Raw genomic sequence first — 22,116 nt, 5'->3', positions numbered from 1 at the left:
AGCATTTAAAATGTAGTATTTTACTTCTCCTTGAAACGTTCTCTTCTCCCTCCTCCTATCCCCACAACCCACAGGGTGAGCATTTAGTGGCTCCTATTAGGCAATATGCCATCTCTTTAGTTCATTTTCATACCTGTGTTCTTATAACTTAGTACCAGGATTTGCCCTGAGGAGTTGAAGCTGGCATTCATCCTTCCGTTCCAACTACAATAAATGTAATTGATAAAAATTTATTAAATACACTTATTTTATACTAATATATGGATAAAATGTATTTAATAAGTATATAAATTATTAAGATTTTTCTAAGCATTCATTAAATGAGTAAAACACGTGAAGTTCTTAGCAACACATAGTTAACTGACATAATTAGCTTTCAGTAGTATTGGCTGCTGTTTTGCAGTGATAATGCTGACTTCTGGAAAGAAGTCAAATGAAATGCATGCAAGCAAATTGTTTTGATCAACTTTTGTTTTTAAATTGGAAATCAGCTTTATTAAAGCTGAGTAATAATAAAGCCAGCCAAGCTGTGCTGGTAACTCACCCAGAAGAATTTAATGCTGCCATCTTTTTCACACATTTGTAATGATCCTTGACAAGTTTGGTTTATGAATTGAGATAATCTCCACTTGAAACTAGTTTTTTGAATTATCCATTACTTAATACAAAGAGTACTACTCCTTAAAAATAGCAGTTTATTTTATTAATATAAGATCTTTGAATACAGAATAAATCTTAAAGCTTCCATGCACTATTTGAAAGAGCCAGAGATTTTCAGGTCAGTGTGATTGGCAGCTCATTACTAGCTAAGTTACATTTTACGGAAATTTCACATGCTTGAAAAAGGGACTACATTTAGTCTTAAAATAATCTCCTTTGCAGGAGTGATTGGAATTTAAATATGTTTAAATGTATCCCCCAGAATGAAAACATTGTAGGTGGAGGCACTGCTCAGACTGCTCCACAAAGTGCTACTTACTTGAATTTCTCTTTGAATTCTCATCCTGTGAGGAAGAAATTCCAGGGACAGATTTCCAGGCGAGAGGATGTAGGCACACACTGGCCCGCTGATTTGTCAGAAACAGGATTCAAACCTACCTCTCTTTGAGGTTTGTGTCTTACGTTCATAGCCTGTGCTCCAGTTTATGGAATATTTGTATTTTCCATAAATGCTTAGCTTTCACATCTTAAGACATGCCTGGAAAGCTAATTCAAGGGCTTTATCGTTCTCATTTCCTGCTGCTGCTTTGGGTCTTTTCTTTGGCTTGACTTTCTCTGGGAGTCCTTTCTGTTTGATTTATTTGCCCCTCCTGTGTGGTCTCTCAGTACTCTTTGCATATTCTGTGGCATTCACTACACCCTCGTTGCCTCTAATTGGCAGTGCCTCCTACTCTATGGGTACTCTTTGGGAGCAGAGATGACTTATTGCCTTCTTTCCCCAGAGCCTGGCACATAGTAGACTCTCCATAAATACTTTTTGGAAGAATAGTTGAAATACTAAGTTTATAGGAAAAATAGGGTGGATGTTACAAGGATGATGGGCTTTAATTCAACTTAAGGAGTTGCTCAAACGTTTTTGCTCAAACGATCTAACAGTGGAATGACAAAGCAGTTCTTTGGTAGTGTGGGCTGGTGGTTCAGAGCTCCGACTCTGGAGTCTGACAGACATAGGTTTTAATCCTGGCTGCCCTAACCTGAAGTTTCCTCCACTCTGCGTGTACTGGAACTATACCTGATGTCAGGTGGGTGCTCAGTGAATATTAGCTGTTATCATGGGAGAAACAGCCCTAATACTGTGCGATTGGGACTGGTAATTGGATGGCCAGCCCCCTCTTCCCTCCTCTGCCTGGATTCTTTCGAAGCAAATCCAGGTAATCTTTTTTTAAAATTTTTTTGATTTATTTATTTGTGGTGGGGGGAGGTAATCAGGCTTACTTATTTATTTATTTAATGGAGGTACTGGGGATTGAACCCAGGACCCTCGTGCATGCTAGGCATATACTCTACCACTGAGCTATACCCTACCTGCCCAGGTAATCTTATTTCGTCTGTAAATACTTCAGTGTGTATCTCTAAAAGACAACTTTTTTATGTGACCATAATGCTATTATTATCCCTAAGGATGGACAGTAAGTCATGATAATACCAGTGATAGCTAGTGTTCCAGTTCCCTTGGTGGGCTCATAATATGTTTTTACAGTAGGTAAATTCAAGTAAGAATGCGGCCAAGATCTACACATTATATTTCTTTATGTCTCTTAAGTCTCTTTATAAATTCCCTCTTTTCCCCCATTTTATTTTGTTGAAAAAAACAGATGGTTTATCCAATAGTTTCCCAAAGTCTAGATTTTGCACTTTTCATCCATATGGTGTTATTTTTAATATGTTCCTCCAGCCTCTGTATTTTCTATAAACTGGTGATGACCCAGAGGCTTGATTGGATTGGGGTCTTTTTATTTTTTTTTTAAAAAGGGGCAAGAATGCTCCATGCTTGGTGGTACTGTTCATTTCCTGTTCTGCCACGTAATTTTCTTAGTGTCTTATTTTCTCCCTTTTTGTAATAAGACGTCATCAGTGAGTTGAGGGTCTGTCATTCTGATCCATTAACTGTAAAGTTCCCCAGGTAGATTTTTACCTGAAGGTCTTAATAGTTATCGATGAATATTGCCTCGACTCATTATTTCATTAGGACTGCAGAGTTACATTTGTTAAGTGGGCCTCTTACGAAAGAGGAACTTTTTCTTATAAACTGTTTAGTTCTCTGGTGTGTAGGAGTGTCAGGAGAAATATTAGGTGCTTTCCTTCATTTTACCAGTTTTCGAAGTAGTGAATCGGTTCCATAGCACTGATCAAAAGGGACCAGTGAGATTTGTTTTTGTTTTATTTTTAGTATTAATCATGAACTCATGGGTTTAAAACTGCTTTTGGTTTTTTCCTGATAGATATTATCCTTTCTGGTGTTCAGACTGTCCCATCTTTGGTTCGTGGGAGTCCTTTGATACCACTCCAGGAGGCTTTGATAGCTTTCTGGCTTCCTGGTGTAACAAGATGTTCCTGGGCCCTTTTGTACGTTACTGCCCCGGGCCTGGAATCTGCCGTTTCTCCTCCGAGGAGCCCTTGTTCTTTTATAGGAAATGGTATTACTCTGGGCACGAGGGGTACTCATTGCTCCTGAGTTGGTTCCTGGTGTTATACGTTTTCAGTGGATAAAGGCAGGCATTTTTTTAAATCGAAAATGTTTTCCTTATGTTTCTGATTCAAATTTAGGACTTCAGAGTTTTAAATTCCTTGATTTTATATTGGTCTCTCTTCTCTCAGATGCTGAAAATCTTAGTTTCGAATGATATGAACATAACTTGTTTAATCTTATCCTGTATTATAGTTTCAGAATAGCAATATCAACATTACTACTAACATGATTACTGAAAATAGTGTATGATTTTTTTAAACTTCCTTTTGTCCTTAGGGTATGTTCCACTAGGGACATACAGCTTTATTACTGTGTTTTAAAATCACCTGAAATAGTTCTTTTTGATGTGATTAAACTACCATCTCAATTCACAGCCAGATTTATATTATATTTTTTAATCTAATTTTGTTTTATCATTTACATGGTTTCAAGTTCAGATTTAAATGTACAAAGCAGAGTACACTTGGGAAAGTCTAGCTTTTATGCCTTTCTCCTCTTCCTGCTCTTTCCCTTTTCTTAAAGGTAACTTTTTAAATTAGTTTTTGTTTTATCCTTCCATTCTAAAATAAAAGTACATATGAATACATATATTATATATACATATGAATAAACTTGTATTTTCTCCCTTCCTGGGTAAAAGGTAGCTTACTATATACAGTTACTTGTGTTTGAACTTGTCAGCATATCCTGAGGATCACTTCATAGAAGTATGTAGACATTACTCATTTATTTTTAACGGCTGTATAGTGCTTCGTTAGGAGGACGTACCTATGTTAGTTCACTCAGTCTTTTGCTAATGCTGTTGGCCTAATGCATATATCTTTTCTTTCTTTTTTTTTTTTTTTTGCCCATTTATCTTTGAGTAAAGCCCTGTACGTGGGCATACTGGGTCACAGATTCAGTGAATAGGTCATTGTGTTAGATACTGTGAAATTTTCCTCCAGAGGATTTGTACTATTTTACATTTCCAGAAATGCAGATGCTTTTACACTGTGATTCCGTGAACCTCTCAGGTACTAGAGAGGTGAAATAGAAGTATATGGGAGAGAAAAAAGGAAGTACCATAATTTCTGATAACATGTCAGTGTTTAATGAAAACCTCATTTCTGCGATAAAGTGAATTGATTAGTAAACTATTTTCAAGTGAAAATGAAATATCCAGGGTTAGATGTTTGCTTTGGTGTATATGTGTGTGTATTATGAGTGAGGAATAAAAAATGTTATTTTGGAAAAAATAATAAATTATAATTGAGTGTGAAACACTTTAAGTTCCTTCTTAATACAACCTTCTTTTTAGCGTAGAGAGTATGTTGGGTGAAAAAGCAAGGATTAGTCTCATTATGAGGACTGAAATTACTGTTTGCTACAATAAAGAAAACATTCATTGGATTTAAAATTTGGCATTTGTGGACTTAATAGTTACAGTTTTGATTGTCCATATATTTTCTTCCCTCGGTCTCCAGGGGGCACTGGTTCCAGGACCCACCCCCGCCAATTCCAAAATCCCTGGATGCTCAAGTCCCTCATATAAAATGGCGTAGTATTTGCATGTGACCTATGCGTATCCCCTGTATACTTTCAGTCATCTCTTATAATTTTATAATACCTAATACAGTGTAAATTCTGTCAGTAGTTGCCAGTGTGTGGCAAATTCAAGTTTTGCTTTTTGGTATTTTCTGGAATTTTTTTTTCTGAATATTTTCTCTCTGAGGATGTGCTATCTATGGATCCAGAGGGCTGACTGAATGTCCTTGAAGGTCTGAGATGTATAATTCTGTAATTCTGTAATTGTGAGAGAATGTATAAATATTTTGTCGATGCTCTTCTTTCCCAGCCTTACTGCAGTCTTTTGTTGTTCCCTACTTATTTTTTAAATTTCTTTTTTAAAGGATATTTATATTTATTTATTTACTGAAGTACAGTTGATTTACATTGTTGTGTTAGTTTTGGGTGTACACCTATTTGTCTTATTTTTTCACTCTTTTTATTAAGAGTATGAGAGAGCGGGGAGGGTATAGCTCTGGGGTAGAGTGCATGCCTAGCATGCTCCAGGTCGTGGGTTCAATCCCCAGTGCCTCCACCAAAAGTTGTAAGTAAACAGATAAACCTAATGACCTACCCACCCCGAAAAATTAAAAATAATTAAAGTATGAGAGAGTAAAATTTTTCAGTCAGTTTAACAAATGAAGGTTTTTATTTTATGATGAAAAGGTTTTTATTGTATTTTCTGATGAAATTATGTGCTACATTGGTACTTGTGTTTGGGAATTTTTGGAAGTTCTGGGAAGGCGTTAGTCATGATTCTCAAAGTACTGTTGTAGGAAAGAAAAAATTGCAAAGAGAGGTGGGCATCAGGTCACAGAAGACCTTGGTTTTCAGGATAACAAGTTTAGAATTCATTTGTGGACAGTGGGACATCAATAAAGGCTTATAAGATTTCTTTTATATTTTTCAAGTGAAAATCTTGAGTGGTGCACTCTTTAGTTCTCGTGTAAACTTTGTGATGTGATTGTGTAGTTATGTGAAACATTCTCTACTTATGGAGAAGCTGAAGCATAGTTGTTACTGTTAGTGGCTGACCCTGATAGCAGATGTTTATTGAGGCCATACTCTGTGCAGGTACTCAGTTCACCACTAAGTACTTCACACGCATCATCTTCCTCGTCCTCGCGGCAGCCTCGAGGTGGGAGGGGATGTTGTTATCCCCATTCTCATCCCGTTAGAGGAGAAACCAGAGGTTTAGAGAAATGTGATGCATGATCTGGGGTAGATCCTGGGCTTATAAAGAACATCATTAGGACAAGCAGTGAAATTTGAGTCATTTAGATGGTCATAGTGATCAATGTTAACTTTATGATTTTGGTGATGGATTTGTGGTTAGATTGGCGATGTCCTTGTACTTAGGGTTATATATATTATGTATAATATATATAGTATTAAGGGGTAATGGGCATCATGCCTGAAGCCTACTCTCAACTGGTTCTAAAATGTGAACAGTTTTGAAATCTGGGTGAAATATTTAAGAGTTCTGCAACTCTTATGTAAATTTGAAATTACTTCAAAAGAAAAAACTCTCATCCAAAGTCACATAGCCAGCATGAGGCAGAGCAGAACAGTTAGTTGAACTTAGGTCTACCTCATTCTAAGTGTGTATGTCTGTCTGTCTTCACTGCCTCTTCAACTCATTCTAACCAAAGTCTCATATGAGAGCAAAGTTAAAAATATCAAGCAAATTTTCATTCATTCCTCACTGTTACTTATTAATTACTCGCTGTGACAGTGTGAGCTATCACTGTCAAGTTTGTTCCGGATCAGATTGTCTTTGGTAGTGTTTATGCTCTGAGGTCACTTGATAAATGTTAAATGATTATAGTCTTTTCTCTTTTGCTGTCTCTTTTATTGTAAGTTTATACTTTATAATGGACTGTTAAGCACATTTTATAAATTATACATTGTAATTTTAAGTGTCACTATCTCAAATAATCACCTGCTTTTTGTTTTAACATAGGTCATCCTATGATGAGGCTTTTGCTATGGCTAATGACCCCTTGGAAGGCTTCCATGAAGTAAACCTAGCCTCACCTACTTCTCCGGACCTCCTTGGTGTGTATGAACCGGGAACTCAGGAGCAGACTACCTCACCCAGTGTTATCTACCGGCCCCACCCCTCAGCGCTATGCCCCGCCCCTATCCAGGCCAACACCTTAGATGTTTCCGACCTGCCTACGCAACCTGTCTATTCATCTCCGAGACGTTTAAATTGTGCTGAAATATCCGGTATCAGGTAGGAGATCTTCAAAATGCTTATTCTAGAGTATTGTATTAAACAAACAGAGTTTACATTTTATTATTTTAGAAAATTTGAATAATATAAGGTTGTCCAAGAGGAGCAATACATGTTAGTGATCAAGAGCAGGGGTCGCAGACTTCTTGTGTTAAGGGCCTAATAGTAAATATTTCAAGCTTTGTGGGCTGTGCATTCTCTGTTGTAGTGCTGGGCTCGGCTGTTAAAGTGTGAAAGCAGCCGTAGATGGTACATAAATGAATAAGCTCCAATAAAACCTTGTATATGGACACTGAATTTTGAATTTCATGTGGTTTTCTGTACCACAAAATATTATTTTGATTTTTTCAGCCATTTGAAAATGTAAAAATCATTCTTGGCTTGTGGGCCTTAACAGGTGGCAGGCTAGATTTATCCTGCATTTAGTTTGCAGACCCTTGTTCTAGAGTTACACTGTCAAACAGAACTTTCTGGGGTGATGAAGATACTCTGTTTCTGGGCTGTCTAATATGCTAGCCATTAGCCACATGTGACTATGAAGGACTTGAAATGTGGTTACTTTGTCTCAGGACATGTTGTCTTTTTCTTTCTTTCTTTTTTTTTTTTTTTTTTTTTGATTAGATGAGATGGCTAAGGCTTAAGTATAAACAAAAAGATACTATGTGGATAATGTTTTTTAAAATTTTTATTTTGGAAAATTTCATGCATGTGCAAAAATTACAGGATGGTAGAATAAGCCCCTATGTACCCCCTATGTCATTTAACTTCAACCGTTTTCCTTATATGACTAATTTTGTTTCATCAGTACCACAACCTTCCCTACCACTGCCAAGATTAGAAAACATTTCAAAAGGCTGAGAAAATATATTTGATACTAACAAGATGAAATACCATCAGCATAAATAGAAAGTTCTCCCTTTGAGGATGTTTTAAATGTATGTCTTTTAAGTTTAATTTAATTGATTCTAATTTTAAGAATAGAGGACTATTTTTTTACATTACTATGCATATTTTATTCACAGATTATTCACAGATGAACCATACAATGACATATGGTTAGATTTCCTTTCTTAAGCAGTTCTTTATTTTCTCTGGAGGTAATTCTGTTTTTTTTTTTATTCCAAAATTTCTTTTTTATTGAAGTATAGTTGATTTACAGTGTTTCAGATGTATAGCAAAGTGTCAGTTAGGACATGTTATTAATTAGATATAGTGGTGAACAGACTGGATAATGCAGTTACAGATATGTGTGTTTATGCCCGTTAAATTTGATCATATGCTGATGGTTTCTGAACTCTGCTTTACAGCATCCATGTTACAGACCCAGCACCTTGTTCTACCTCTGGAGTCACAGCTGGGTTAACGAAATTTACCACCAGAAAGGACAACTGTAAGGCAGAGAGGGAGTTTTTACAGGGTGCTACGGTAACCGAGGCTTGTGAGAGCAGTGATGATATCTTTGGGCTGAGTACTGATAGTCTGTCCCGCTTACGAAGCCCGTCTGTTTTGGAAGTCCGAGAAAAGGGCTACGAAAGATTAAAAGAAGAACTTGCAAAAGCTCAGAGGGTAAGCAAAAAGATATTTGATTATTCGATATGCTACATTCAAAATTAGTATTTTTCCATGGCGGGGCGGGCAACTCAGGTGAAATCGTGACATTTCTACACTTACCCTTTGCATATACGCGGTCTCAGCTGCTGTTGGGCAGCATTTGCTGATCTGTGAAATTGTCTGAGTGTCAAGAAGCTCAGCCAAGGCTGCTAAACTGGAGAAGAGAGATCCTGCAGCTCTTCCTGTGCCCCTGCACTGCCTGTTCCCTGTCCTGCGTTCTCTTTAGTGCAGATTTGGTGAGCTGTGTTCCACGTGTGGGTTCTTTCCTCCGTGTATGTGGTTGACTTTGCGGTCATTTACCCGAAGTCATTCAGTCCAGGAATTGTTCTAGTAGCAGTGCCTCGTCTTTCAGCTAGGTTTGAATATTTTCTTTACTTGGAGAACTTTCTTTTCCTAGTAATTAGTTCTTTTTCCCACTTGGTTATCTTTAAAATTCCTGCTATTTATTCCCAAATTTCTGACTACCTCTTACTCTTTTTCTGAGTCTGTAATTCAATTTCAAAGGGAAATTTATAGCACTAAATATTCATACATTAGGAAAAAGGAAAAGTCTCAAATCAACAATCTAATCTCCCACTTTAAGAACCTAGAAAAAGAAGAGCAAAATACAGCCGAGAGCAAGCAGAAGGAAGCAAACAATAAAGATGAGAGCAGAAGTCAATGAAATTGACAACAGAAAAACTAGAGAAAATGAATGAAACAAAGTGCTGGTTTTTAAAAAGATGAATAAAATTGACAAACCTCTAACACGACTGACGAAGGAAAAAGGACAGAAGACACAGATTATCAATAGCAGGAATGAAATGGGGGATACCACGACAGACCCTGCAGACATCAAAAGTATCATAAAGGACAAGTACAAGCAGCCCTGTGTATATAAACGTTCACAAGTTAGGTGAAACGGACCAGTTCATATTTAGAAAATTGAGAAGATGAACAAACATTCTGTAGTATGATTTCCAGCATCTTAAGACATTTCACAGACATATATTCCTATCCTTTCTCTATCAGACTTGACTCTTAAGAACATAATGTTGATTTTTGTATCCCCAGTGCCTAGCACAATACAGTACAATGCCTGGCATCTATGTCTCTTTATAAATGCTTCAGTGAATGGCTAGCGGTTAAACAGCCATGCAGATATATTAAAACATTTTTGGCAAGTGTCTTTTATCAGAAAGAAAAACCAATAGCCTCTTTAACCTTTTCCCAGAGGTAGGGGATGTGGTGAGATGCGGTTATCTTTGGCTTCTGCCATCTGGCTCGGACTCAGTTGTCTGAATACAGAGTATTAAATGAAATCACTGTTTATATAGGAGTAAATATCCAACATATGTACACATCTTCGAGAACACATTGTGGTTACTTAATGGTTAGAATACACTGCTAATTTCTTAGCTCAAGTTGGGAATTTATTTTGAAATCTTTAGTTTTATTTAGAGGTACTGTTGAGGTAATTGAAATGATAATGACATGTGGACACATACGGTGAATTTTACTATGAAGAGTACAAGATAGTATTAAGAGTTCGAGCTAAAGGCTGGAAAAGGACTGTTGAATATGAGAATATTTCCTGAATTACGGCAACTTGTGAATCAGTTATGTCAGCAGTCATTCTCATTGTTCTCATTCTTTTAAAGAGCAGTCAGAAAATTACTTTTCTTTTACTCTTAACCTATTTTTGTCTTCCTATTTAAAGTGGCTTTTCTTGTAGGCAGCGTATCGTTAGATCTTGCTTTTTTTATCCTTTCTAGTAACTTCTTCCCTTTTAATTGGTGTGTTTATGTTAGACTGTTTACATTTAATGTGATACAGTTGGTTTAAATCTGCCATCTTACTGTTTGTTTTCTATTAGTCTCTTCGGTTTCTTTTTCCCTTTTTCCTCCTCTTATGTCTTCTTTCAGATTAATTCCATATATTTTTATGATTTTATCTTACCTCCTTTAGCTTATTCTTTGTTGTGCTCATTTAGTGATTGCTTTAGGGTTTATAGTATACATCTTTACCGCTCTGTCTTCTAGTGGTACTATACCACATCACATACAGTGTAGGAACTTTTCAAAAGTATACAGTTGACCCCTTGAACAACATGGGTTGGGGGCACTGACCCCCATGCAGTTGAAAATTCGCATATAACTTTACAGTCTGCCTTTGATATTCATGGTTCTGCATCTGTGGATTCAACCATCCATGGATTGCATGCTAGTGTAATATGTATTTGTTGAAAGAAAAACCACACATAAGTGGACCTGTGCAGTTCAAACCCACGTTGTTCAGGGGTAAGCTGTACGTCTGTTTTTCCTTTCAGTCTTTGTCCTGTGATTGTCATACATATTACTTCTTCATATGCTTTAAAATCCACAATACATTTCGATTATTTTTTTCTTTGAACAATTGGTTACTTTTTAAAGGGAGTTAAATAATAAGAACCCTTACATTTACCCACGTAGTTAACCATTTCTAGTGCTCGCAGTCCTTCATGTGGATCCAGAGTGCCGTCTCATACCATTTTCCTTCTACTTGAAGGACATTCTTTAGCAAGTTTGTTGTATGTGTTTGCTGCTGATAAATTTTTTTAAGCTTTGTATATCTTAAAAAGTCTTTTTCTCACCTTTGCTTTTGAAAGGTATTTTCATTGGGTGAAGAAGTTTAGGTTGACAGTTTTTTCTTTAGTACCTCAGAGATGTTGCTCTGGTGTCTTCTAGCTTGCACCGTTTCTCACAAGAAGTCAAGTGTTACCTTTGTTTCTCTGCATGTGATGCGATATTCTTTTTCATCACTGGCTGTAAGCGATTGGACTATGGTGTGCTTTGGTGTAGTTTTCTTCAGGTTTCTTGAGCATGGGATTTGTTGAGCTTCCTGAGTCTGTAGGTTGTATGTTTTCATAGGATTTGGGAAATTTGGGCCATTATTTCTCAAGAAACATCATACCTCCTGTATCTCTCCTCTCCTTCGGGACGCCTGTTAGACGTACATTAGATTGCCTAAAGTTGTCCGATGGCTCACTGGTGCTCTGTTTACTTTATTTTTATTCTGTTCTATTCTTTGTTTTTCCCTGTTTCATTTGGATAATTTCTCTTGCTGTGTCTTCAATGTCGCTGCTCTTTTTTTCCTTCAATATCTAATACTTTAGTCCTATACAATGTGTTTTTTATCACGGTAGTCCTTGGTGGGCAGCCACTTCCCAGTGACGGGTCCATGCTGTGTGTAAGGGGAGCAACCACGTGATGATTGATTTTCAGGTGCAGGGATGCCAGAGATGGTTGTGGTCCTTCACTTGTTTGGCCTCGTATAGGCCATTGCTGAAGAACAACAGCTTTTGGTGGAATTCTGAGGCAGAAGTTGGGTTTTAGAACATCTTTTTTAAAATGTAGATTCATGGAGTCTACCTGAGATTCTGTTGAAACAAAATTACTGTATTGAGGCTTGAGGATATGCATTTTCAATAAACTACCCTGTTGATCCTTATACTCACTGAAGTGTGAGACCTGCTGGTATAAGGTGTTACTTTGAACTTTTAGTTATTTTTCCTTAAAACAGAATGAAGTGACTTGGAAAATAAAATCCAGTGGACTAGCTGACAGCCAGAGAACGTCATTCAAAAACACATACCTGTAGTAAATCCATGTTTAGCATGGCCCTACTAACTGTGGCCAAGGATGTTTATAATTTATTGTGTTGTTTTATAAACAAACATTTCTTGAGTAACCAGAGTACTCACAGCATTGTATTAGGACCTGTAGGGGGAAAAATAAATTAGATTTGATCCTACTCTTGAGGTGTATTCTAGCTGGGGAGAATAGACGTGTATACACGGTAATGTTTCACTGATTCTGAATTGTACATTTTCCCCCATTTTAACATCTCTGAAATCAGCATGAGTTTTATAATTACTCTCAGGTAGACAACAGTCATGACAGTTGTCATCACTTATGTGTGAACTTGCTTACGGCTAGTCATATTTTTAATTTAGTTCAGTTATGTGAGTCAGGTGCTGTGTTTGTTGCTCTTAATTACTCAGTTAAGTATCTTCAAAAGGATCACACTATATGACATCAAAACAAAAAGAAAGGTGCAACAGAGGACGACATCTGATAAAAATCTGTCTCCATCAGTTCAAAAGAGTTCTTCCTACAAAGTATAAAAGGAAAATTCTAAGTGAAGAAAAACCCCATTAGATCATAGTTTCATTGCCAGCATTTTTTCTTTCTTGAGGTATAAAATGTTTATCTTAAAAATAGTGAATCTTAAACTTGATGGAATATACTTGGTCTTAGTCTGATACTCTGTTTTAAGTCTCGAGTTTCTTTTCTCTAGTACTACCACTCCAAGTCTGTATCTCCGGCCTAAAGCATTGCAGTAATCAGCTGTTTTCCCTGTCTCCACTCTTTTTAATTTTTTTTTTTTAAACCTAGTCACACTGTTCAGGTTACCGTTTTGAAATGTAAATCTGATTGTCACTATCCGGTGTAAAATCCTTCAATGACTTCTGTTGCCTTTGAGATAATTTCCCCTTTTCTCTAAAGTAAGTCTCACTTTCTTAGCCAAGGCTTTTCAGGACTGGCCATAAACCTAACTTTCTGGCATTCTCTAACTGGCAACTACCCCTCCCCACCTTCAGCTATTCTAGAACACGCTGTTTTAGTCTTTCCATTTGGCAGAATCCTACTTTTTCTAGTATGTACACATCGCTACTGTAGCCCTTATCGAGTTTGCCTTGTGAATCTGTTTAAAGATTTGCTACCCTCATTAGACTGTGACTTTGTGGAAAGCATGGACTGGATCTCATTCCTTTTCTGTTTCCAGTACTTAGATGAATGCCTGATGCATTGTTAACACAAAATTAATGTCTGCTGAAGGAGTGAATTTTGAATAGCTGTGTTACCGTACAAGATACTGATAATGAGAAGTACAAATGACATTCTGAAAAGTACTCACTTGGAATACGAATTTGACTTTGTGGGTAGACTGAGTTGGACCTAGAAGCATAAAGATGAAGTAGTCAGACATACAGGGAAAGGATCAGTCCAGGTGGATGGGGTCAGGGTAGGTAATGAAACAAGAAGGAATCAGACCAGTTTAACTCTAGTTTTAAAGTATGGATCAAGGGCAGTATCTCTTGAGAAGGGGACCTGAGAACATACTACAGATGGTCTTCAGTAGCAGGGTGAGGTTTTTGGCACTTTGGTAGATGGTAAGGGGCTATTCAAGAATTATGCCTTCATGAATGACATACGTATTGCCTTAAGGATTGGAAGCTTCTCAAGGGGACAGTATCTTATTTGGTTTTGTATCCCAAGGGACAACCATAGTACCTGCATAGTAGGAAATGTTTAATGAATTGACCTAGTTTTCATATGTAAGTGTAAAATCGTGAAATTTTAAGAGTTCAGAGGAATCTGGTATTAAATTTATGCATGTGTAGATTTATAAATTAACTCAGGGAAAAGTGGCATTTTATGATGTCTTTCTATCCAAGAACATAAAATGTCTTTCTTCCTATATGTTTAGGTCTCCTTTTGTATTTTGTGTTTGTGAGTATTTTCGAGTTTCCACTTTGCAACGTAGTCTTTAGCATTATGAAATTCCCTTTATCTTCTTTAATGACTTTTGCCCTGAATTTGGCCTAGTCTGAATCAAGATTGAAGTCTCCATTTTGTTTTTATTTGGATTGTATTTTTCAGTACACTTCTGCCTATCTTGTTAATCTGTCTGAGTCACTTTGTGTTAGGTGTGTCTCTTGTATAGAGCATAGAGATGCATTTTGCTTTTTAAGCCACTCTGAAAATCATTTTCTTTTGATTAGTGAGTTGCACACATTTATTTTTATTGGTAAGTGTGCTGCATTTGGGCTTGTTTCTGCCACGTAACTTTCCCATGTCTACTCTGTACACACACAGACCTTTTCACTATGTGCTCTGTTTTCTTTGTGCCCCCTTTTTCTCCTTTTTGGTATTTTGGAAGATTTGATTTCCATTCTAGTTGTTACCTTTAATCAGAGAACTTCTATATCTTAGTTCTTCTTTAGAAACTGACTTTGTTCCCAGCATAAGCAGTACAATAAAGTATCTAGTAACTATTTCTTTCCTTTTCTTCTAACATTTAATTTTAGTTACAAGTATTAATTTGATGTTATACATGTTTAGGTTTATACCAGTTGATTAAAAAAAATAAATTGATGAATTTTACTTTCTACTTAGATGAAGCATAACATACCATATCCTTCTTTTTTTCTTTTCTTTTCTTTTTTTTTTAATGGAAGTACCGGGGATTGAACCTCATGTGTGCTAAGCACGCACTCTACCACTGAGCTGTACCCACTCCCTTATACTAGTTGATGTGTGAGCCTCATGTTGTATCCCTTTGTTCCCAGTTAATATTTAAGAATTTTAGTGAATTTAGTTTCATCTTTCTCCTGTTTTTTTCTCTGTGTAATTTTTACATTTTTTAAAGCTTATGCCATTTACCATAACTGTTTTGTCAGCTTTATCCCCATTTGAAAAATAGATTTTTTAGAGCAATTTTAGGTTTACAGCAGAGTCAAGAGGGAAATCCGAGTTCACATACACCCCCTGTCCCCACATACGCAGAGCCTCTCCTGCTCTCAGCATCTCACCCCAGAAAGGTACATTTGTAAGTTGATGGACGTAAACTGACATGCTGTTGTCCACCATTTACTTCAGTGTTTACATTAGGGTTCACATGTGTCTATCATTGTAGGATCATGTGGAATAGTTTCACTATCCTAAAAATCCTCTGCTCTACCTGCTCACCCCTCCCTAGCCCTCAGTCCCTGGCAGCCCACTAATCTTTTCACTGTCTCCATGATTTTCCCTGTTTCAGAATGTCATGTAGTTGGAGCCGTAAAGTGTGTAGCCTTTGCAGACTGGATTTTCTTATTTAGGCATGCATTCATTTTCCTCCATGGCTTTTCGTGGCTTGGTAGCACATTTCCTTTTAGCGCTGAATAATATTTCATTGTTTGGATGTACCACAGCTTATTTATTCATTCACTTACTTTAAGTTGGGTTGCTTCCAAGATTTGGCAGTTATGAATGTTTAAACATCTGTGTGCAGGTTTCTGTGTGGATATAAGTTTTCAGCTCCTCTGGGTAGATACCAAGGAGTGTGATTGCTTGATCGTGTAGTAAGAGTATGTTTAGTTTTGTGAAAAATTGCTGAAGTGTCTTCCAAAGTGGCTGTACCATGTTGTATTCCCACCAGCATGCCTCAGAATTCCTGTTGCTCCCTCATCCTCGCCAGCATTTGTTGTTGTCAGTGTCCTGGTTTTGGGTCATTCTGATAGATTTATGGTGGTATCTCATTTTAGTTTGTATTTCCCTGATGACATATAAAATGGAACATTTTTTCATATGCTTATTTGCCATCTGTGTACTTTGATGGGGTGTCTGTTCAGATCTTTTGCACATTTTAAAATCAGGTTATTTGTTTTCTTACTGCTGAGTTTTGAGAATTCTTTGTGTATCTTGGTTAGCAGTCCTTTATCAAACATCTTTTACAGGTATTTTCTTCCCGTCTGTGGCTTGTCTTTTCACTCTTGTGGCATCCTCATCTTTTAGTTGTGGTTCTACAGTGAAGACCATTTGCTTTTCACTCCTAATCTTTAATGTTAAAGCTGCTTCCGTTTTTTTCTTGATTATCTAAAACTCAATCTCTGCTTGATTACTCAGGCAGACACAGGGAAATACTTTCTGAAGTTTTACAGGTTTATAACTCCTTGTCTCTGGTCTTAACTTGAGGATACTTTGGCTGGGTATGCAATCCTCAGCTTACAGTTTTTTCACTTGAGTATCTTAAAAAATGACCATTGTTTTCCAGCATAAAATGCTGTTGAGATTTGATAGCTGTTGATTTTCTCTCACTTGTAGTTTACCTACCTTTGTGTTTAACCGCTTTACTATGGTAGCTTCACACACCTTTTGTCTGCTTTTCACAGTTAAATGAATTGGATTTCCCCGGATTATTAGGAAGAGGGTCCTGTGAAGGAGCAGGATGAACCAGGATAGCTCTCGCAGTTCTAGGTTCCAGGGCTTTCCCTTTTGTTGTTATTGGGTATCTGTGTGGCCACTTCAGTCTCTCAGAGGTAAGCCTTGCTCAAGGTTTTCTCGAGGCGGCGATTGAAGAGAGTGGCATTGGAAGGTCCTGAACCCCCTCCTCCCATGGACACACTGAATCTGCGGCTGCATATGGAGTAACTCCCTCTGTAAAGGGCCTGAAAACTAGTTGAACAGCTCCCCCACCCAAAGGATAAAAGGGCCACACTGAGATGGATAGGAGAGGCCGAGATGCAGGCTCGCTGGAAAGCCCAGCCCTGGTGCAGCGGGCCCGCGGGTCAGAAACGGTCCCACAGACACAGAGCTTCTCGCTGAGGAGCGAGGGGTCTACACCCTGCGTATTTTGTATTTGTACAGTGGACCACTGTGGTTATACGTTTATATTAAAGGGGAAAAAATCCTTAAAAAAAAAAAAGAGAAAAAAAAAAAAAAAGAAAGTGCCCTGGGCCCCTGGGCCCTTGGGACCTGCACTGGGAAGATGAGCCCCAAAACGTCTGGCTTTGAAAACCAGTGGGGCTTATGTCCAGGAAAAAGCCTGCAAGGAACCGATATTTTGCTCTGAAAAGGCTCACACACAGACTGACTTGCCCTGAGACCCAGTGCAAACGCAGCAGTGTGAAAAGTGCCTAGACCATGTGTGAGGGAGATTCATCTGCTGACTTTAAGGCATCTGTTGGGGCTCTCCCTGGGGATGGGGGTGCTGGGCTGTCCCTCCGCCTTGCTGGGGTCCTCCATCCCTGTGTTCTCCCACAGCCTCACTGAAGCAGGCGGGCACATCCCAGCCCCACGGCAGCCAGTGGGCACACACAGTCCACACAGGGTGCCCCTTGGATGCCTGGCTCTGGAGGCTGGTGGGGGGCGGCTTGTGTTTTTGGGCCCCACAGAACTGAAGCAATCAGAGAGACAGTTCTAGGCAGACTACTACCCCCGGGGCGTGGCGTAGACAGCGGACTGAAATGCAATCCCAGTCTTCCTGTGAACCATCCTGTTTACTTGTCCTGAAGCTTCCGCCTGAGGGGCAGGCTTGAGGTTTACCACACGTTTAAAGGGCACGGGGTGCGCGCAGGGAACGCAGGGCAGGGGATGCCGTCTTTGCTCTCTCCCTTGGCCTCACTACGGGTTGCTGGTACCTCCCAGAAAGGAGCTTATACACTTGTCTGGAGCCCTGATTTTTGCAACCGTTGCCAATGGGACACCTCAGATCACCTGGTCTAGAGGCCAGCAGGGCTTTAGATTGTGTTCCCGTGGGGCTGTGTGTATTTTCATACTTTGAAAGCTGCTGCTTGAGGGTCTGGTTTCTCATCAACCTGAAACTAGGTGCTGACTGAGATCCCTCCCTTTGGAACACCAACAGGTCTCGGTGCAAACTCAATAGCTGGGACCTGTCAAGGTTAAACCAGGGTGCTTAGACAGTCACAAAGGTCCAAGCGGCAGCCAAGAGCTAGGACTTGAGCAGTAGGGCTCATCTTTAACATGAGGCCGTGCCTTTGAGACTGGGAGAGGGAGCTCTTCTGCATAATACGTGGAAGCTAACACGGAGAGTCAAGCGAAATTAGGAAACAGAGAAATACGTTCCAAGTGAAAGAACAAGATAAAACCCCAGAAAAAAGTGTAAACGTAACAAAACAAAACAGGTAAGTAATTTACCTGATGAAGAGTTCAGAATAATGGTCTCACCACAGCCGGGAGAAGAATGGATGAACAAACACAGTGAGAATTTCAGCAAAGAGACAGAAAATATAAGAAAGTACCAAACAGAACTCAGAGCCAAAGAATATAGTAACAACTGAAAAATATACTGGAGGGCTCAACAACAGACTAGATGAAGAAGAAAGGATCAGTGATCTGGAAGACAGGGCAGTGGGACTCAGCAAACAGACAGGAAAAAGAAATGTGACGAAAAGTGAAGATAACTTAAGGGCCTTGTGAAACTGCGTCACGGTATTCGGGTCCCAGAAGGAGAAGGGGCGGCGAAGTCTCGCAAGAAATAATGGCTGAAAACTTCCCCAACCTGCGAAAAGAAGCAGGCATCCAGGTCCAGGAAGCCCATAGAATTCCCAAAAAGCTGAACTCAGAGAGACACACACCAGGGCACATTATAAGCAAGATATCAGAAGATAAAGAGAATATTAAAATCAGCAAGTGAAAAACAACTTGTTACATACAAGGGGACCACCGCCAACCCACCCCACTCCCAGTAAGACTCTCAGCAGATCTTTCAGCAAAACTGCAGGCCAGCAGGGACTGGCCTGACACATTCACAGTGCTGAAAGGAAAAACCTTCCAACCAAAACTACTCTGCCCAGCAAGACAGTCATTCAGTGTTGAAGGAGGGGTAGTTTCCCAGACAGGTGAAAGCTAGAGAAGTTAATCACCGCTATACCAGCCTTACAGGAAAGGTTAAAGGGTCTTCTTTAAGCTGAAAAGAGAGGGCAATAATTAGTAACAACAGAACCATGAAAGCAGGTTTTCTCCATTAGCCCCGTGTCTCTGAGCTTTAGGCTTGTAGCATTACATCATAACATACTTATTTTTTTCTAATAATACTTTTGGTGATTTGTTTCCTTTGGAACCTTGCCACCCCTCCTTTAATATCTGAACCTTCTCTCTCTCTCCCTCTCTCTCCCTCTCTCCCTCTCTCCCTCTCCTCTCTCTTTCTCTCCCCCCCCCCCCGTTTCTGTCTCCCTCCCCATTATTCCTGCTCTGCAATTTGGCTTTATAATCCAAGAGTTTTCCCCTTATGATGGAGCTCTGCCCTTCTGGAAAGGTCTCTTTGCTGGATGCTTTGAGATTCCTGAGAGTTCAGAGCTTCCCTCTGCTGTTTACTGCCACTATACATAAGATTTTTGCACTCATCTGCAACTTGGTGCCTGTGAAAACCTTTCCCTTTCTCTCCATTTGTTCTCAGGTTTTTTTCCTCCCAGTTTTAACCAAGGGTGGAATCCTCCTCTTTTGGCTTATTTGTACTGCTCTGGGGGTTCTGAGGCTGTGGGGAGTGTCTCTGTAGTCCCTTCCACTTCCTGCTGCTCCCTTCCACGCGGCTGTGGGCCTGGCGTCTGGGCCTGGCATCTGGGCAGCGTGGCCACGTTTTCTACAGCTTATGGGCTTCTCTTCTACCTGCTTTTGTTGAAGATGTAGTCATTGGGCTCTTCTCATATCCCAGTTGGTATATTTGGTTTTCAGGGGTTGTTGCAGCATTCAAAAACTATGCTTTCACAATTACGGCACAGCTAGCTCATTATTTTATTAGTGTATTTGTGACCAATAGATAGGGAGCTTGGATTTTTCTATCTCTAAGGATGACGGATTAATTTAGGGCAACGTATAAAATTGCATATTTTAACATCTTAAAGGAATTTTTAGCATCTATTTGTGTCCTATTGAGGAGTTGTGTATAAATGTAGAATTTTTATCATTAATATTCTTCTTGATTTTAAATGTAAATACACATTTTTTACCTCTGGTTGCGATATTAAATGAGCATAGCCTCCTAATGGGAATTTTAGACTAATTACAGTATGGTACATGAAGTTATCTGGAGGTAAACAGGTTTTAATGTAAACATGAAAAAAACCTCGCTGGACTTTTACTGAAATAAATAAGCATGATTAAATTTCTTGCTCAGAGAAAAGGAAAAAAAGAATGAAGTTACTTGTTTATTTTCACGTGTAATAGATAATTATACTGAATCCTTGGATATTTATGAAAGAAACATGAAAATTTAATACGTGAGTCAGAATTATTTGTAATTTTAGATTTGCTGGATTGCTTCCACATGGCAAGTGCTAAATAAACACGTTCGTGTGCATATTGTAGGAGGGACAGTATTTGTATTTTGTAATTTTATTAGTAAAGATTATATAGTCTGCTGAACCTAACTTCAAACTTTGGAAACCAAAAATAAAATGATCAATTTCTCATAGGAACTGAAGTTAAAAGATGAAGAGTGTGAGAGGCTTTCTAAAGTACGAGATCAACTTGGACAGGAATTGGAGGAACTCACAGCTAGTCTGTTTGAGGTTGGTCTGTTTACATCTTGGCCAAGAGCAACGTCTTGGTTTTTATATATTGATAGAATTGTTTTTTTGAGGGACTCTTGAAAAAGATATGCTTAGCTTCATGCATATTTATAAGTTCTCTGAAAAAAATAAACTATTTAAGAAATGTAGAGTCTACAATTTAAAATGATGTGAAGGAAGAAAAACCAGAATCAGGTGGTTTGAAAAATGCATATGCGGAAAGAAAGGAGGTAAATCTTAATTTTGATTTTACCAACTGTTTAGGGGCTGCTTTAGAGTAACTTAAAGATGTGTGCCCTCTAATGCTCCTCAAATCATCCCCTATCAGAAGGCGACCTCAAGGGTTTGCCGTCTTTGTGACGGAATCATATAATCTTCAGCCACAGGACCAAAATTCCTACCCAGCTCAAGCAGTGTTTCTCAGTAGGGGTGCCGGTGATGTAGGACGCTTAGCATCCTTGGTGTAGTAGAGGTTTCCAAGAAACAGAACCAGTAGGATGTGTGTATATACACGTGTACATCTACATGTATGTAGAAAGAGACGTATAAGGAATTGATTCATGCAGTTACGACGGCTGGCAAGTCCCAAGATTTGGAGGCCGAGCTGGCAGCCTGGAGACCCAGGAGGGATGATGGTGTAGTTCCAGGCTCGAGTCCACAGGCCTGAGAACCAGGAGAGCTGAGAGATCTTAAGGCTGACAGGCTTGAGACCCCAGAAGAGCTGATGTTTCAGTTTGAGTCTGAAGGCAGGAAGAATTTTCTCTTACTCCGTGGGGATGAGCCTTTTTGTTCTATTCAGGCCTTCAGCTGAGGCCCACCCACAGTGTGGAGGGCAGTCTGCTTTTCTCAGCTTACCGGTTCACATGTTAGTCTTACCCAGAAACATCTTCACAGAAACATCCAGAATGTTTGACTAAAATATCTGGGCACCCGTGGCCCAGTCAAGTTGGTACACAAAATGAACCATCGCACTTGAGTTTGCCCAGAAAATTCTAGTAATACTCCCTCATCATTTTGACAACTTTTAAATATCTCTGGATGGGAGGAGAGGATAGTACTTCCTTGGTTAAGAACCACCACCATAGGATGCCTTCTTTAGGTTATAACGCCTTTAGCCTTCAGAAGTTCCGTATCAAAAGCATTGTGTTACTAGAATGACTGATGTCTCATCCGTTTACCAGTATTTTCTTTTTTTTCCCTAAAATTTTGTCCTTGAATAGTTTAATGGGAAAAAAAGATTTTTGGGTGAAAAATTTCTTCACCTGTTGTTTTTTTTGTATATGCAGAATCTTCTTCTGTTTTAGGTATGTGTATTTACATAGTTGCAATCCTAATATATTTTGTACTTTTTCTTTAAATAACATCTTTTCATGTTACTACACAGTCAGTGTAATGATAATAATAATCTAGCAAGTGTATATTCCACGGTTTTTATCA

General features: G+C 38.8%; 1 protein-coding gene across 5 annotated transcripts in view; it reads left to right on the top strand.

Moving 5' to 3' along the window:
- RAB3IP (RAB3A interacting protein) overlaps window positions 1-22,116 on the top strand; it is a 149,245-nt gene that overhangs the window by 111,332 nt on the left and 15,797 nt on the right. For 4 of the 5 annotated variants that reach the window (XM_032493780.1, XM_032493784.1, XM_014554591.2 and 1 more), the window contains 3 exons: window positions 6,699-6,974; window positions 8,282-8,540; window positions 20,584-20,679. In XM_032493780.1, coding sequence (XP_032349671.1) covers window positions 6,699-6,974; window positions 8,282-8,540; window positions 20,584-20,679 — 631 coding nt within the window. The remainder of the gene's footprint in view (window positions 1-6,698; window positions 6,975-8,281; window positions 8,541-20,583; window positions 20,680-22,116) is intronic. The other variant, XM_032493783.1, reaches the window with a different exon arrangement.

Source organism: Camelus ferus, chromosome 12, assembly GCF_009834535.1.
Source record: "Camelus ferus isolate YT-003-E chromosome 12, BCGSAC_Cfer_1.0, whole genome shotgun sequence".
NCBI classification, from domain to species: domain Eukaryota; kingdom Metazoa; phylum Chordata; class Mammalia; order Artiodactyla; family Camelidae; genus Camelus; species Camelus ferus.
Note: the sequence above shows the minus strand (reverse complement) of the source record. Positions and strands in the feature narration are given on the sequence as shown.